This window comes from Choloepus didactylus, chromosome 8 (genome assembly GCF_015220235.1).
Source record: "Choloepus didactylus isolate mChoDid1 chromosome 8, mChoDid1.pri, whole genome shotgun sequence".
NCBI lineage: Eukaryota > Metazoa > Chordata > Mammalia > Pilosa > Megalonychidae > Choloepus > Choloepus didactylus.
In genome coordinates this window covers 30,089,534-30,104,512 of record NC_051314.1, presented here as the reverse complement: position 1 = coordinate 30,104,512, position 14,979 = coordinate 30,089,534, and the positions used below count along the sequence as shown (strand labels likewise).

At 35.9% G+C, this 14,979-nt stretch overlaps 1 protein-coding gene across 17 annotated transcripts in view; it reads right to left on the bottom strand.

Annotated features, from left to right (window-relative positions):
• ANKS1B (ankyrin repeat and sterile alpha motif domain containing 1B) overlaps positions 1–14,979 on the bottom strand; it is a 1,210,519-nt gene that overhangs the window by 644,402 nt on the left and 551,138 nt on the right. For all 17 annotated transcript variants that reach the window (XM_037845547.1, XM_037845538.1, XM_037845540.1 and 14 more), the window contains exon 12: positions 1,737–1,917. In XM_037845547.1, coding sequence (XP_037701475.1) covers positions 1,737–1,917 — 181 coding nt within the window. The remainder of the gene's footprint in view (positions 1–1,736; positions 1,918–14,979) is intronic.

Genomic DNA, 14,979 nt, shown 5'->3' with positions numbered 1-14,979 from the left:
GTAATCAAACTTAGACATTCTGTCTTCAGTGCCTACAATGTACCAGGGGCTTCTCCATTCTAGCTTACATTCTAAAAAGAGGGAATAAGACAAATAAACAAGTGAATAATATAATTTTATATGCTAATTAAAACTGTGGAAAAGGAAAACAGGATGAGTTAACTGAAATGACTACAGCAATGTAAAAAGTGGTTAGGAACATGATCTCTGGCACCAGGTGCTTGGACTTGAATCCCAGCTCTGTCTTTATGGACTGTTATTTAGTTATGTATCCTCTTTGTGCCTATGTTTCCTTACCTGTAACAAATAATAATAGCTAATTCATATGACAGTTCTGAGGCTTAAATGAGTTAATATATATAAAATGTTTACAACAATGCCTGAAAGTACAATTTAAGTATTTGCTTATTATTATTGGTTTTTTTTTGCATCATCATTATAATTATTATAATATTGAAACCTTCTAACTGAGATCAAGTGATCTGGGAAGGCCTCTCTGAAGAAATGCATTTGAGCTAAAATCCAAATGTCACTCAGCCACTTGAAAATATAAAGACAGAGATTCTAGGCAGAAGGAACCAAAATACAAAAGCCCCGGGGTTGGAATGTCCCACAGAGAAGGTCAGTGTGGGCCAAGATGAGTTTGTTAAAGTTAAGGTTAAAGAACTATTTAGAAGCTAGTCATGTTGGGCCTTGCTGGTCTGGTAAGGAGCTGGATTTTCTTTTACATGTAGTGAGAAGCCATTGGATCATTAAGCTTTGATTTACATTTTAGAAATATCACTCTGACTGCCATAAAAAGGTGGGATGATAACTTCCATAGACTATCAAATCCCATCACTCATATTAATCAATATTTAAAAATCCTTAGCTTTTTCCCTAGGGAAAAGTGTCTATATTTTTGAAATGTTTTTATTAGTGCTTTGAAAAACATAGATTAAAGAACTTAGATGACTGCACATGTTATACGTACTCATATACAAACACACACTCATGCTGAACAAAGATTACATGGAATCCCCGCACAGACCTTATTTCATGATTCTATAAAGACATATCAATCATATCTACTGGGTTTAAAAATCATCCTGCTCTGAAGGAAAGCAGTTGAATAGATCACGTGAATTAGATACAATGGGAAGAAATTTTTTAGGCCCCACTTCCCACAGATCTGTCCTGTCCCTGGAAGAAGAGATGTATTGCAAGTCAATCAGATTTGAGTGACCCAATTAGGGTGGTTATTTTCCTCAATCTTCTGTTTACCCCTAATCTCATGCTCCCAAATACCCCATCTCCAAGTTCACTTTGGCTCTAGTAGGTATAATGTCCACTTAGGCCACATGCTCCAATTCAGTCTTACCCCATAGCCTTGATAAGATTCTCCAGTCTTATTGCAGTTATTGATAAACTGACATTGCTTAGTGGATAACACTGTGTGGAGAGGATTAAATATTGGTAAAAGAAGAGCATTTCTAGGTCCCTGGCTATTTAACCACAATAATAGCATTAAATTATCATATTTAATAATATCTAACACTTGAAAGGCCATTAATGTATTCAGAAAGAATAATATGCCCGCCATATGACAAAAATCTTAAAAGCCCTACATTGCCACTCATATAGGTGAACTAAAAACACATTGCAATTTATATGAAGACTCCCCTTAATATCTCTAACTCATAAAGGCTTTAGTTTTAAAATTTCAAAAGTATAGTTGCATAAGTAAACTGTTCTACCTGTATGGTCAGTTCCCTCGTTCTTGACTTCTATGGCTCCCACAGAAGAGGTGGGTAGACTAACAGGAGGGCTGGAAGTGAAGCTTGCATACCCTGCAGATGTGTTGATTTCAAAATATTCTTGGTTGTGATTCATTCGATGACCATCCAGAGAAGACACAATAGATGTTCGTTGTTTAGGCTAAAATAAATGAGCATGATAAGTTTATTAATATGGTCATGCTTATCTTGAGCCCAGTTTCCCCATAAATTTAATCTAAGTAATGATTGATTTTTCCAATTAAACTATCTGTTTTTTATACCTAAGATATATTTTTTGTTTCACATAGCTACTAAATAATCACTTTATGAATTAAATAATGAAAAGATTATTTAATGAAAAATATGGCATAGTTGATATAATTTAGACTTTTCCTTAGATTTCCCCAGAAGACTGTAAGAATATAGTGCACAGAATTTCTCTTCATGATCAGTTCAAAAAATTGCAATTTTAAGTCACTTTTCATTCAACTAACATTTATTAATCAACTGGCATTGGTCCCTAAGAATATAGCATCAAATAATAAAAAGGCCCTCAAACCAATGAAACATAGTTAAGAATGTTTCAACTATTTTTATTCTTTACATAGTCCTAGTAATTGGTGGCATTAAACACTGTCCCCAAATAACATATGCTAGTATTTCATCATCAGAATTAAGTAAAGTTGTATAAAACATTTCCAGAATCTAAGACAGTATTTTATCATCAGAATTAAGTAAAGTTGTATAAAACACTTTCAGAATCTAAGAACTGAGTTGGTATTTGCAGTGAACTTTGATTTTCTCTTAAGGATTTTAATTAATCCCCAAAAAGCAAAAAGAAGTCAATTTATACATAAAAGTTGAAGTCAAGATATAATCCAAATTCTTTGTCAGTAATGGATTGCTGCCTATAGCAGTTTTCTGATGTTTTCCATAGTTTAAATTATATTCACTTTTTTCCTGCTTAGTAGAGCTTCTAACATTGTCCTCCAGAAAAATTGCAGTCTTTTTTGGCTCTCAGAGTTATATATTTTTTCCCAAAAATCAATCCAAGTTTTCTTCCCTTCTATTCTTCAAATTTATATTACTGAAATATTAATAATATCTCTAATATTAAGGTCATTTGAAACATAATATGGCAATGTGCCATAGCCCTCTACCCCTTTCTTTTGCCTCACAAATGTTTTTAAGAACTTTGCTAAAAATCTATTCTTTGGGTTTGAATATGGTCATAAGGAAAGTCAGGTATACGTACTTTCAACTATATTTAACATATTTAAATTGATATATTTTCCCACAGTACAATAAATTTTGGTTTACTAATGATACCATTGCCCTCAAATATTTGTTAATTTAATCACTTTACTCCACAGATTATTTTCCTGCAAAATATTCAAATTATCTAGCCTCTTCCAGCTCATCACATTTTTTCAAGAAGATAACATTTAGTCTACAATCTAAAGTAAACAATGATGTTGAAAAGGTCTGCATTTTACAGATATTTTGCATAAGGTGTACAAATTATCACAATATGTTTTATTCTTTCATCATTGCAATATTTCATTGAAACAAGTTAGGGGAACATAAATATTGTCATAAAAGAAAATGCAAGTCATTCATTATCATCACACATCAATTCAGTAATGGAATGCAGATTAGTATTCACACAGGATTCAGTTGCTTTTGAAGTAAAAAAAGATCTGGGCTTAATGTCAGGTTTGGTTACTCATGAAATGTCTGTCCTTGGGGACTACTAAATCTCAATTTCACATTCAATGTCCTTTCCACCATTTAATTACAACAATTAAAAGGCATGAGCTCTGACTTTGGCTCCAGTGGAAATACAGGTGTGTCAATCATTCTTGACCTTGTTTTGTTGTGTTTTGTTTTGTTTTACTCTGTTTATGGGCAATGGACCAAATTTTATATAATGTTCCTTCTCATAAATTTTATAAAGTTCAGACCAACCGATCTAAATAGCTCCTTTACTTCTAAATGTTCCTTAAATACAAGTTTCTGAATCCTGACTACCCACAGTTTTAATTACATTAAAAAAACACAGTTTGTTATGCAATCATGAAAGTAAACAGGTGATTTTTTGGTGCATTAATTCATTCTACAAATACTTTCTGAGTTTATACTAAATTGCAGATACATGGTAAGCACTGTGATAGGAATAAGACAAGAAATTGTTTCTATTCTCCAGTTGATTATGGACTTGAGGTGGGAAGAGGCATGGCGCATGAGGAAAGACAAGCAATCCAATCATTATGCTTCAGTGTAGTAGAGTAGTGATAAGGGTGATGATAGGTGAAAGAACAGAATACAAAGTGTGCCAGAAGGTGGTCCTCTACTTTAGGGAGGGGTTAGGAAAGGCTTCTTGGAGCAGGTGATTAATGGCTGAGTTGAAGCTTGTTGAAGCAGAGGTGATAGGCAGGTGTTAGGCAGCGAAGAGCAGATGAAGAGAAGAAAAGTATGAATCTGCAAGCAGTTCAGTATGGCTGTTGTGTAGAGTGTGTGAAAGTAGTGGTGGGTATCAGGACATGAGATATTGGAAGATGCAAGAACGAAATCACAAAGGGCTTAAATGCCACGGTAAGAAATTTGGTCTTTAACATAAATATTTTAAGGAATCACTGAATGATTTTCAAGCAAGGGAGTTTCATAGTTGGGTCTGCCTTTTCATAAATTCACTCTAGCAGTTTAGAGATTGGATTGGTCAGGGCCAGCATAGAGGAAGGGAAACTAGTTAGGAGGATGTTATAGCATTTCAGCCAAGACATAATGAAGACCTGAAATAAAGCAGTGGCAATAGGGTTGGAGATAGCAGAACATTTTTAGGAAATGCTAATAAGGTTAGCTCTTTAGAATTTGGCATCTGATTGGCTGTGAAGGTTAAGCTTAAGGGAGTAATTCTAGGGTGAATGATAGATTTCTTGCTTGGGTGGATGCCAAAAGATGAGAAGTGTGGGAAACACAAATTTATACACATCTACACCATAGAAGCAAAATAGACTGCTTCGTATATGATTATACAAATCTATTTAATATGTCCCTTTCTTTGAGCAGAATGCTATGATCTCATCTGGTGTAGTTTCAAATGAAATATCTGGAGGAAAGGAGACAGGCTAATATAATCCCAAAGGAAAAACATTGATCATCTGACCTCATTCCTATTTGTTTCTTCAGAACCAACTATTGATTTTTAACCAACATGAGGAACACTGAGGGGAAAGTCACTGCTGAAAGCTATTTGATCATCTGAGGAAATGAAGAATGCAAATCATTATATTTAGTCATGCTCTAAGGCAGGGGTTGGCAAACTATGACCTGTGGGCCAAATCTAGCCCACCTCCTTAAAATACAGTTTTACTGGAATGCAGCCATGTCCCTTAGTACACTCATTGTCTATGGCTGCTTTTGTGCTACAAAGGCAGAGTTGAGTAATGGCATCAGAGGCCATAATATGCAGAAAGCTTAAAATAATGACTGGCCCCTTACAGAAAATGTACAGAAAATGATCATTGTTATAAGGGATCATATTACACATCAATCTGGTGTTTGGTCAAACGTAACCATATGTTCCTTTTCATTTCCCAGCCTCACTTACATTTTGGTTGGGGTCACGTGACTAATTCTGACTAATTGTGAGTGGAAGGGAGCCTCATTACCTCTCCAGATGATGTAATTGCAGAATGAAGGAGGGTAACTCCACCCACATTGGGCTTTATGAGAATTTGAAGTAAATCTCTTTTTTGCTAAGCAGTTGAGATTCTGGGGTTTGTCTCTTGCGGAAGCTAGCATCACTTACCTTATCTGGCACAGAATGCAATGGCTCACAGAGTGTTCTAGTTTGCTAATGCTGCCAGAATGCAAAACACCAGAAATGGATTGGCTTTTATAAAAGGGGGTTTATTTGGTTACACAGTTACAGTTGTAAGGCCACAAAGTTCCATTAACAAAGGGTACCTTCACTGGAGAAAGGCCATTGGCATCTGGAAAACCTCTGTTAGCTGGGAAGGCACATGGCTGGTATCTGCTTGCTCCCAGGTGGCATTTCAAAACAGCGTTCTCCAAAATGTCTGCCTCAGCTTCCAATGGCTGTCTTCAAAATGTCTGTCTCAGCTCCAGCTCACTATGAGCTCCTTCTGTCTGAGCTTATATAGTGCTCCAGTAAACTAAACAAGGCCCACGCTAAATAGGCAGGGCCACGCCTCCATGGAAATTATCCAATCAGAGTCATCACCTACAGTTGGGTGGGTCACATCTCCATGGACACTGAACCAACAGGTTCCAACCCAATCCACACTAATATAGCTGACCCCACAAGAATGCATTAAAGAATATGGCTTTTTCTGGGGGACATAAATATACAAACTGGCACACAGAGGTTAACTGATTTACTCAGGATCACATAGTAGTTAGCAGCAGGGTTTAGATTAGAAGGAAGATTCATGTGTTCAAATCTAGAGACAAGTGGATGGTGCCTCAAAACACAAAGGACAGAGGTAGGATTTAAGAGGGATTTCTATGTGGAGAACTGAAATAGCAGCAATGGCGGAAAAGAATAAAGAGATGGTAGCAATATTAACAACAGCAGTGAAGAGATTTGATTGGGAATATTTCCTTAATTTTTTCATTTTAATACATTTTAATTTTTTAACTATTTAAATGGAAACCTGCTAAGTCATGCAGTATATGAAAGAAAACATGTTTTCACAAATTCACTGAAATTACAAATGGAATTTTCCAAATGCCAATGTGTAAAATGAGTTGCACTTGTGCTTATTGTGACTTCTCCTCTCTAAATACCGCCTTCTTCTGTGGAGTAGCACTCATATCTCCCACATGTATCTACTTAACAGGGCTAGGCAGACTACAGCCTGTCGGCCAAATCCAGCTCTTTGACTATATTTGTAAAGCTGGGATGTCAAGAATGGTTTTTGTTTTTTGGGTTTTTTTTTTTTTTTTTTTTTTACATTTTTAAATGGTTGGGAAAAAAAACAAAGGAAGAATAATGTTAGTGACAAGTTAAAATTACATGAGACTGAAATTTCAGTGTCTATAAATAAAGTTTTATTGGAAAATAGCCACCCATTTGGCATTGAGTAATCCCATCAGAGACTATACACCCCATAAAGCCAAATGTATTTTACTCTCCGTCCCTGTACAGGAAAAGTTTGTGATGTCTGCTATAGCATGATTACAGAATGTCTTTCTGAAGAGCGGAAATCAAACAGATACTTGAATGGTTATGAAAGAGCCAGGGCCAAATACATAATTTGCACAATCCAGTGCAAAATGAAAATGCAGGACCCCTTGTTCAAAAAGCAGGGAAAAACAAAATCATTTTCCTTTTCCCCACAGTCCCTCTCTGGATTTGGTGTGGTGCTTTTATTGGCTATTAGATATCTCACTCCCTGGGGCACGGGGACACTCATGGGGTGCCTGCAGACCCTCACAGGGACTGAGAGCTCTGCCCCACAACTCTGCATGCACCCGACCTCCAGCCTTCCCACACTCAGGTCCTCAAGCTGCTGCAGCAGTCGCTGTGGGGGCCTGGGGCATCAGGGTTAGGGGAGCCTGCAGACAAGAGCCCCAGCCAGTAAGTGGGGAGATAGCAGGAGGCAGGATCCTAGGTGAACCAAGGCTCCAAGCCCCCCCCAGGTACATGCTACATTGTTCCATCAGACTTCACTTACAAAACACAAATGTGGAGATAAAATCATTAAAAATTTTAGACGACTACCAAAGCGCATTAAACCCCAAGCAAGGGGCCCTTAGCGTGGGGCCCTGTGAGCCAGACGTGTCTCTTAGTTAGGGATTACTGTAAGGGGTCCACTGTTTGAATTCATCAGTGTCACAAACTGGATGGCATGCATTTCCTGTCCTTATTTTGGATTCTCTTCATCATCAGAACTTATTATTTCAAAAAATTTTTAGTGTTGTATAAATATATAAATGAAACAGTATGTACTCTGATACAACATTAGGAATTTTACGGTGTTAACTGTAACCCAGATAAAATGGATAGGTAAGATCCATGTGTGAATACAATGAAAACATACAATTCCTGATGAGGGTGAGGGAATGTGAACATTTACTTCAAATTTTCTCTAGACTGGAATCTAAGTTTCAAATATACACTTTTATGTTTCCTACTCTGTTATTTTCAAGTTATTTAAACCAATGAACATTCTTTAAAATGTGTCATTTATCATTTGAATTCACTTGGTTTAATTATAAAGGGACCTCTTCAGCTTCTCAATAAAATGTCAAATAGGACAAAAGGGATACTCTGGTACAAGTACAAAGAAAAAGTGGTGCTAGCAAAAGTGAATGATGATATTAAATTATCCAAGTAAAACCAAGGTCCAAAATGAATCCCCAGAGAGGAAAGCTGAATGTCAGAAAATTAGCAGGCTGACATTGGTAGAAACATGTGGAGATGACAGAATTTCCAGACACTGACCCAATGATAGATTATATCAATACAAAGCAATTTTCTGTGGGATTAAAATTAGGTGCTTTCTCAAATGCTTTAAAAAGGGGTATGGGGTGATGAAAATGTGCAGCCAGACTAGAGGAATTTAGTTTTAGAACCTTAACTGACCTGAAATATTTTGTTTATATGGCATACAGTAAAACAAGTTAACTTTTTTTTTCCAGAATGATAGCCTGTGTCTCAACACCATCATTTCTCCACTTATTTGTAATGCTACCTTTACCATATACTGAATTTCCAAATTTAGGGTGAGTTTACTTTTCTTGGACTCCATTATGTTCCCATTGATCTACTTGTCTATTCCTCTAATATCAGACTCTCTCAGTTACTGCTATGGCTCCTTTCCCTACTTCTACAGCTCCTATTAACTGGATATTGGATCTCTGTGATTGTTCCTGTTCTATATTCTGGGAGTATTCTATAGTTTGGTGTTCTAAAGCACTTTCATTAATTTTTTCAACAAATACTTATTAACCATGTGTTATGTGCCAGGCGCGGTTCTAAGTTCTGACCGTATACCAGTGGAAGGAAAAAGATAAGACACAAAACTTTTAGTCATTTTATTATGATTTTTGGTGTGAGGATTTTTCTTTCATTTTCAAAAACTTTTTCTTATTTTTCAAGAACTGCTAAAAATCATTAAACATTAAAAAGGCCAATAATTTTTAAAATAGCCTCTTTTTAATTTTATGAGTTCAACAACCTCTCAAATCTTTTTGAGGATACTGATTAGAACCTTTTACTGGTATTCATTCTATTTCCTAAGAGGTCATTTTCTTTGTTCATTGACCTTGGTTCCTCTCTTTGAGCTGTTAATTTTCCACAAATGTCTGGTGTACTTTGGTTTACCAATTTTTATTGCCTAGGGCACTGCCTCATTTCTCTCTCCTGCCCCAATTCCCAAACTAGGAGCTTCAGCAGACTCTTCACTTTACTTAGACAGTTACTACTATCTGTTGGACGAACAACACAGCCATCAGCTCCACATGTACAATGCTGAGATCCCGCAGTTGCTCTGACCACTCCATGCTGACTACGATAACTAAGCCATGTTGCTGAGGTTGAGATTTTTTGCAGAAATCTAAGAATAATATCAAGTCCATTCATTTTCCATTGGCACTCTCCCCATTTTCACCAGTGTTGGCTTGTGTATTTCTTCTGATACCATTTGTTTTTTGTCTTTCAGAACTTCTCAAATGCCTCTGATGATATCACTCCCTGTTTTTCATCACTACTATGGATTTATTCTTATTTTTATTGAATGTAGGGCAGAAGAAATTTTTAAACAGTTCTTTTGCTCTATAGACATTTGGATACACATAGGTAGAAAAAAATTACCACCGCCACAAGGAAGTTGAAGTGCGTGTGAATAAATACTGAGTACCTAAGAGAAGTGGACATTCTTTTAAGCATTTGAGAATTGTTATCTCATTTAAGCCTATAATGTCATTACTAAAAGTAGTTATTAATATTTCCCCAGACAATGAACTTGAGAGTCAGAGATGTTCTTATAGATAGCAAGTAGGAGAAATGAAATTGAAACACAGGTCTGTGGAGTGATGTCATCAACATGGTGACATAAGACATCCCCTGAGAAAGCCTTCCCAGAGATTCAGTGAGTAAAAAGACAAATTCCACTTTCTTAGAACTCTGGAGGAGGATAGAGACTGGAGAAGTACTTCACAAAGGCTGAATCAAAGAAAAAGAAAAATATCAGGTAGGAAATTTCTGTCTCTAACCTGCCAGTCCACTTCTCTCCCCCTCACTTGGTCCCACACCGCGTGGGAGTTGCTCAGAGGCAGCAGCCCAGGTCCCTTCCACTGGGGAAACAGACTATAGAGGAACTCACAATGGAATACCACACACACCCAGGCATAGGGACCCAAGCCCACAGAGACCCAGGGCAGAACACAAGCTGCTGAGGAGTGCTACATACAAAAGGGGTGCAGATTTGGGGGGTGGGGGGAGATAGAGAGAGAGAGACACCATGGTAGAATGGCAGCTAGCAAGGGAAGCCCTCATTCAATCCAGTTTCTGCTGTCTGGAAGACTAAAATGCAAAACAGACTTTTCTGGAGTTACCCACCTTTCTGGATTGACCCCATCTTGCTCCACATGGTGGGATATCCTTGTGGGGAAGAAACCAGAGGAAGAGAAGCCTCACAGAGTAAAAAAAAGGTGGGGGGGGGGAGTGGTGGTAAACTGAACTTCTTTAAGACAGGAGGGTGCCAGAACTGAAAAGTGCACAGAAAACAGGGCATTGAGTGACGGAATTTAAACAAATCATAGAAGCTTAGGAGAAAAGTCTGCACAAAAACAAACAGAAAAGATCAAGATTCCCAGAACAGAAATAGAGGAAAGAAAGCTTTCTTCTGGAGGTGAAACAATTACACCAAAAGTCCAGTCTTAAAATTTGTGCCACATATCCAGGGCAAGAATCAGATGAAAAGTATCAGAAAATCCAATCAGATAAAGACTGGCTATTCTAAAGGTCTAGAATAAGTTGCACCAAGCTTTAAAGAAGAGCCTTAACACAAAACCAATCAATAATAAAACCCTAAATAAGAGGGAGAAACTGTCCTTCAGAGTTAATTCAACAAGATAATCAGATGCCTAGACAAGAGCAAAAATTACAAGCCGTACTAAGAAACAGGAAGATATGTCTTAATCAAGAGAACAAATTCTGTCTTCAGAGGAGACAGAATTTGGAACAACTAATGAAAGAAGCTCAAGCAAATTTCCTAAATCAATTCAAGGAGATGAAGGAAAATATGCAAAAAGAGATAAAAAATATTAAGAAGAAAAGGTGTGAACATAAAAAAGGATTTGAAAGTATAAAAAGAAACATAACAGAAATTATGGGCTGACAGGCATAATAGTAAGATTAAAAGTACACTACAGGCATACAACAGATTTGAACAGGCAGAAGAAAGAATCAGTGAACTAGAAGACAGGACAATCAAAATCATACAGCCAGAAGAGCAGATAGAGAAAAGAATAGAAAAAATTGAGCAGTGTTTCAGGGATCTGACAGCACAAAGAGCAAAAACATATACTTCATAGGTGGCCAAGAGGAAAAAAGAAGGGAAAGCAGGAAGAAAGAATATCTGAGGAAACAAAAACTCCCCAACTTATATTAAAAGACATAAATGCACATGTCCAAGATGTACTATGTACTACAAACAGAATAAAACCTAATAGACCTACTCCAGGTCACATACTAATCAGAATGTCAAATTTGAATATAGACATGAAAATCCTCAACAAATACTTGCAAACTGAATCCAAGAGCACATTAAAAGAATTGTGTACCATGATCAAGTGGGTTTTATCCCAGGTATGCAAGGGTGGTTCAACATAAGAAATTCAATTAAAGTAATATACTACCATTAACAAAATGAAGGAGGAAAAAACCATATGATCATCTTGATTGATGAAGAAAAGGCATTTCACAAAATACAGCATCCTTTCTTGAAGAAAACACTTAGGAAAATAGGAATAGAAGGAAACTTCTTCAACATGAAAAACAGCATATATGAAAAACCCACAGCTAACATCATACTCAATGGTGAAACACTGCAAGCTTTCCCTCTAAGAGCCAGAACAAGACAAGGATGCCCACTGCCACCACTGTTATTCGACATTGTGCTAAAAGTTCTATCTAGGGCAGTTATGCAAGACAAATAAAATAAAAAAGGCATCCAAATTGGAAAGGACGAATAAAGGTTTACCTATTTGCAGATGGCATAATCCTATATGTAGAAAATCCTGAAAAATTGAAAACAAAGCTACTAGAGCTAATAAACGAATTCAGCGACATGGCAGGATACAAGATCAACATGCAAAAATCAGTAGTGTTTCTTTACAATATTAATGAGCAATCTGAAGAAGAATTCAATTAAAAATTCCATTTACAATAGCAATTGAAAGAATCAAATATCTAGGAATACATTTAAGCAATGATGTAAATAAATGTACACAGAAAACTACAAAACATTGCTAAAAGAAATCAAAGAGGAATTAAATAAATGGAAGGAATCATGTTCATGGGTTGGAAGACTAAATATCATTAAGATGTCAGTTCTGCCCTAAGACTTACATATTCAACGCAATCACAATCAAAATTCCAACAGCCTACTTTGCAGAAATGAAAAAAGCCAATTACCAAATTTATGTGGAAGGGTAAGGGGTCCTAATAGCCAAAAACATTTTGAAAAAGAAGAATGAAGGTGGAGGATTCACACTTTCTGGCTTTAAAGCATATTACAAAGCTACAGTGGTCAAAACAGCAATGTACTGGCACAAAGACAGATATATTGACCAATGGAATCGAATAGAGATTTCAGAAATAAACTGTCATTTCTATGGCCAACTGATTTTTGACAAGGCTTCCAAGTGCATTCAATTAGGAAAGAATAGTCTATTCAACAAACGGTGCTGGAAGAATTGGATATCCACATGTAAGAGAATGAATGAGGACCACTATCTCATATCATATACAAAAATTAATTCAAAATGGATCAAAGTTCTAAATAAAAGAACCAGGACTATAAAACTCCTATAAGAAAATGTAACTAAGTATCTTCAGGATCTTGTATTAGGCAAAGATTTCGTAGATTTTATACTCAAAGCACAAGCAATGAAACAAAAAAATAGAAAATGGGACTTTTGTGCCTCAACGGACTTTGTCACAAAAGTGAAAAGACAACCCAAACAATGGAAGAAAATATTTGGAAACCACATATCTGATAAGGGTTTAATATGCAGAATATATAGAGAAATCCTATAACTCAACAATAAAAAGACAACCCAATTAAAAAATGGGCAAAGGACTTGAATAGATATTTCTTCAAAGAGGATATACAAATGGCTAAAAAGCACCTGAAAAGATGTTCAACATCACTAGCTATTAGGAAAATGCAAATTAAAACATAATGAACTATCATTTCACACCCACTAAAATGGCTAACATTTTAAACACCGAAAAGTACAACTATTAGAGGGCATGTGGAGAAACAGGAACACTCATTCATTGCTGGTGGCAATGAAAAATGGTGCAGCCATTGTAGAAGGCAGTTGACAGTTCCTCAGGAAGCTAAATACAGAATTACCACAGGATCTGGCAAGCCCACTACTAGGTATTTAGCTAGAAGAATAGAAAGCAGGGACTCAAAAATATTGGCACACTGATGTTAAAGCAGAATGATTCACAAGAGCCAAAAGATGGAAGCAACCCAATTGTCCATCAATGGATGAATGGAAAAACAATGGAATATTATCCAGTGATAAAAAGGAATGAAGTCCTGATGCATGTGCCAATATGGTCGAACCTTGAGGACATTATGCTGAGTGAAATAAGCCAGACACAAAATGTCAAATATTGTATGATATCATTGATATGGATTAATGATAATAAGCAACTTGTAAGAGTTAGAATCTAGAATACAGTTTACGGGGTTTGAGAATGGGGAGTTGATGCTTAATTTGTTCAGAATTCCTATTTAAGTTGATTGTAAAGGTTTGGAAATGGATGGTGGTGATGGTAGCACATTATTGTGAGTGTAATTAATAGCACTGGATTATATAGGTGCATGTGCTTAAAAGGGGGACACTAGGGATTTATGTTAATAGAATGAAAATTAAAAAGGTAAAACATAGCACTATATAAACAGTGAACACTTTTACAGACGATGGACTAAGTTAATTAGTACAAGAATGTTCTTTCATGAATTATGACAAATATATGACAGTAACACAAGGTGTTAATAATAGGGTGGTATATGGGAAAAATACACCTAATGTAAACTATGGACAGTAGCTAATAATATTATTTTAATCATTTTCCATCAGTTGTAACAAAGGTAACTACTGTTAAAAAAATAGTACAATTATAAGAAATTTCTATCATCAATTGTAATGAATATTCCACACCAATGCATGCCAGTGGTGGGGTGGTATATGGGAATCCTGTATTTTATGCATGATTGTTCTGTAAACCCAAAACTTCTCTAATAAAAAAAAAAAAACTGAAAAAAAGCATAGGTCTTTGGAATTTCAAACTGATTACATTTTTTCCTACAACACCATACTATAGATACAGTAAAAAGAAGTAAACAGCAAGATTAGACCTAACAGCTCTTGAGTTTCTCATTTTTACATCAATGACAAATTTTCTTACTCTTCAGTCTACTGATACTAGTCATTTTTTAAAAACCAGCAGTGGTTTAAAATGTGTAGAAAGAAAATACAAGTGGATGGAAAATAGGAACAATTAGAATCTAGTTCTGCTATGTATTAAAATCGTAAGTCTCTGATTGTTTCAATGAAATAGAAGTAGAAATTTTTTAAACTAAAAGTTTCATTTCCTGCTTTTATCTCCTTGATTCACTTCATTTTCATATAAGGATATTTGACCATGGATTAATATATATAGTCACCTTCTATGACAAAGGGGAAATTATAAAACTGTTAATACATTTCGAGTATTTAAAATACATAAGCATGAGTGTAAAGCTTTTTAACTGAAAACATGTAATACCTGTTTTTTCATATGAGGTAGTTTCTTCATACAAATTATTCAAAATAATTGAACTGGGGATACAAAATATAGCCATGAGAAGGAAACAAAAGCTTATTGTTTATTCTAGTTTTAGTCAATAAAAGTGTTAACTAGCTCTGGATTTAATATGGATACTGAAGAACTAGAGAGCATTTTGAC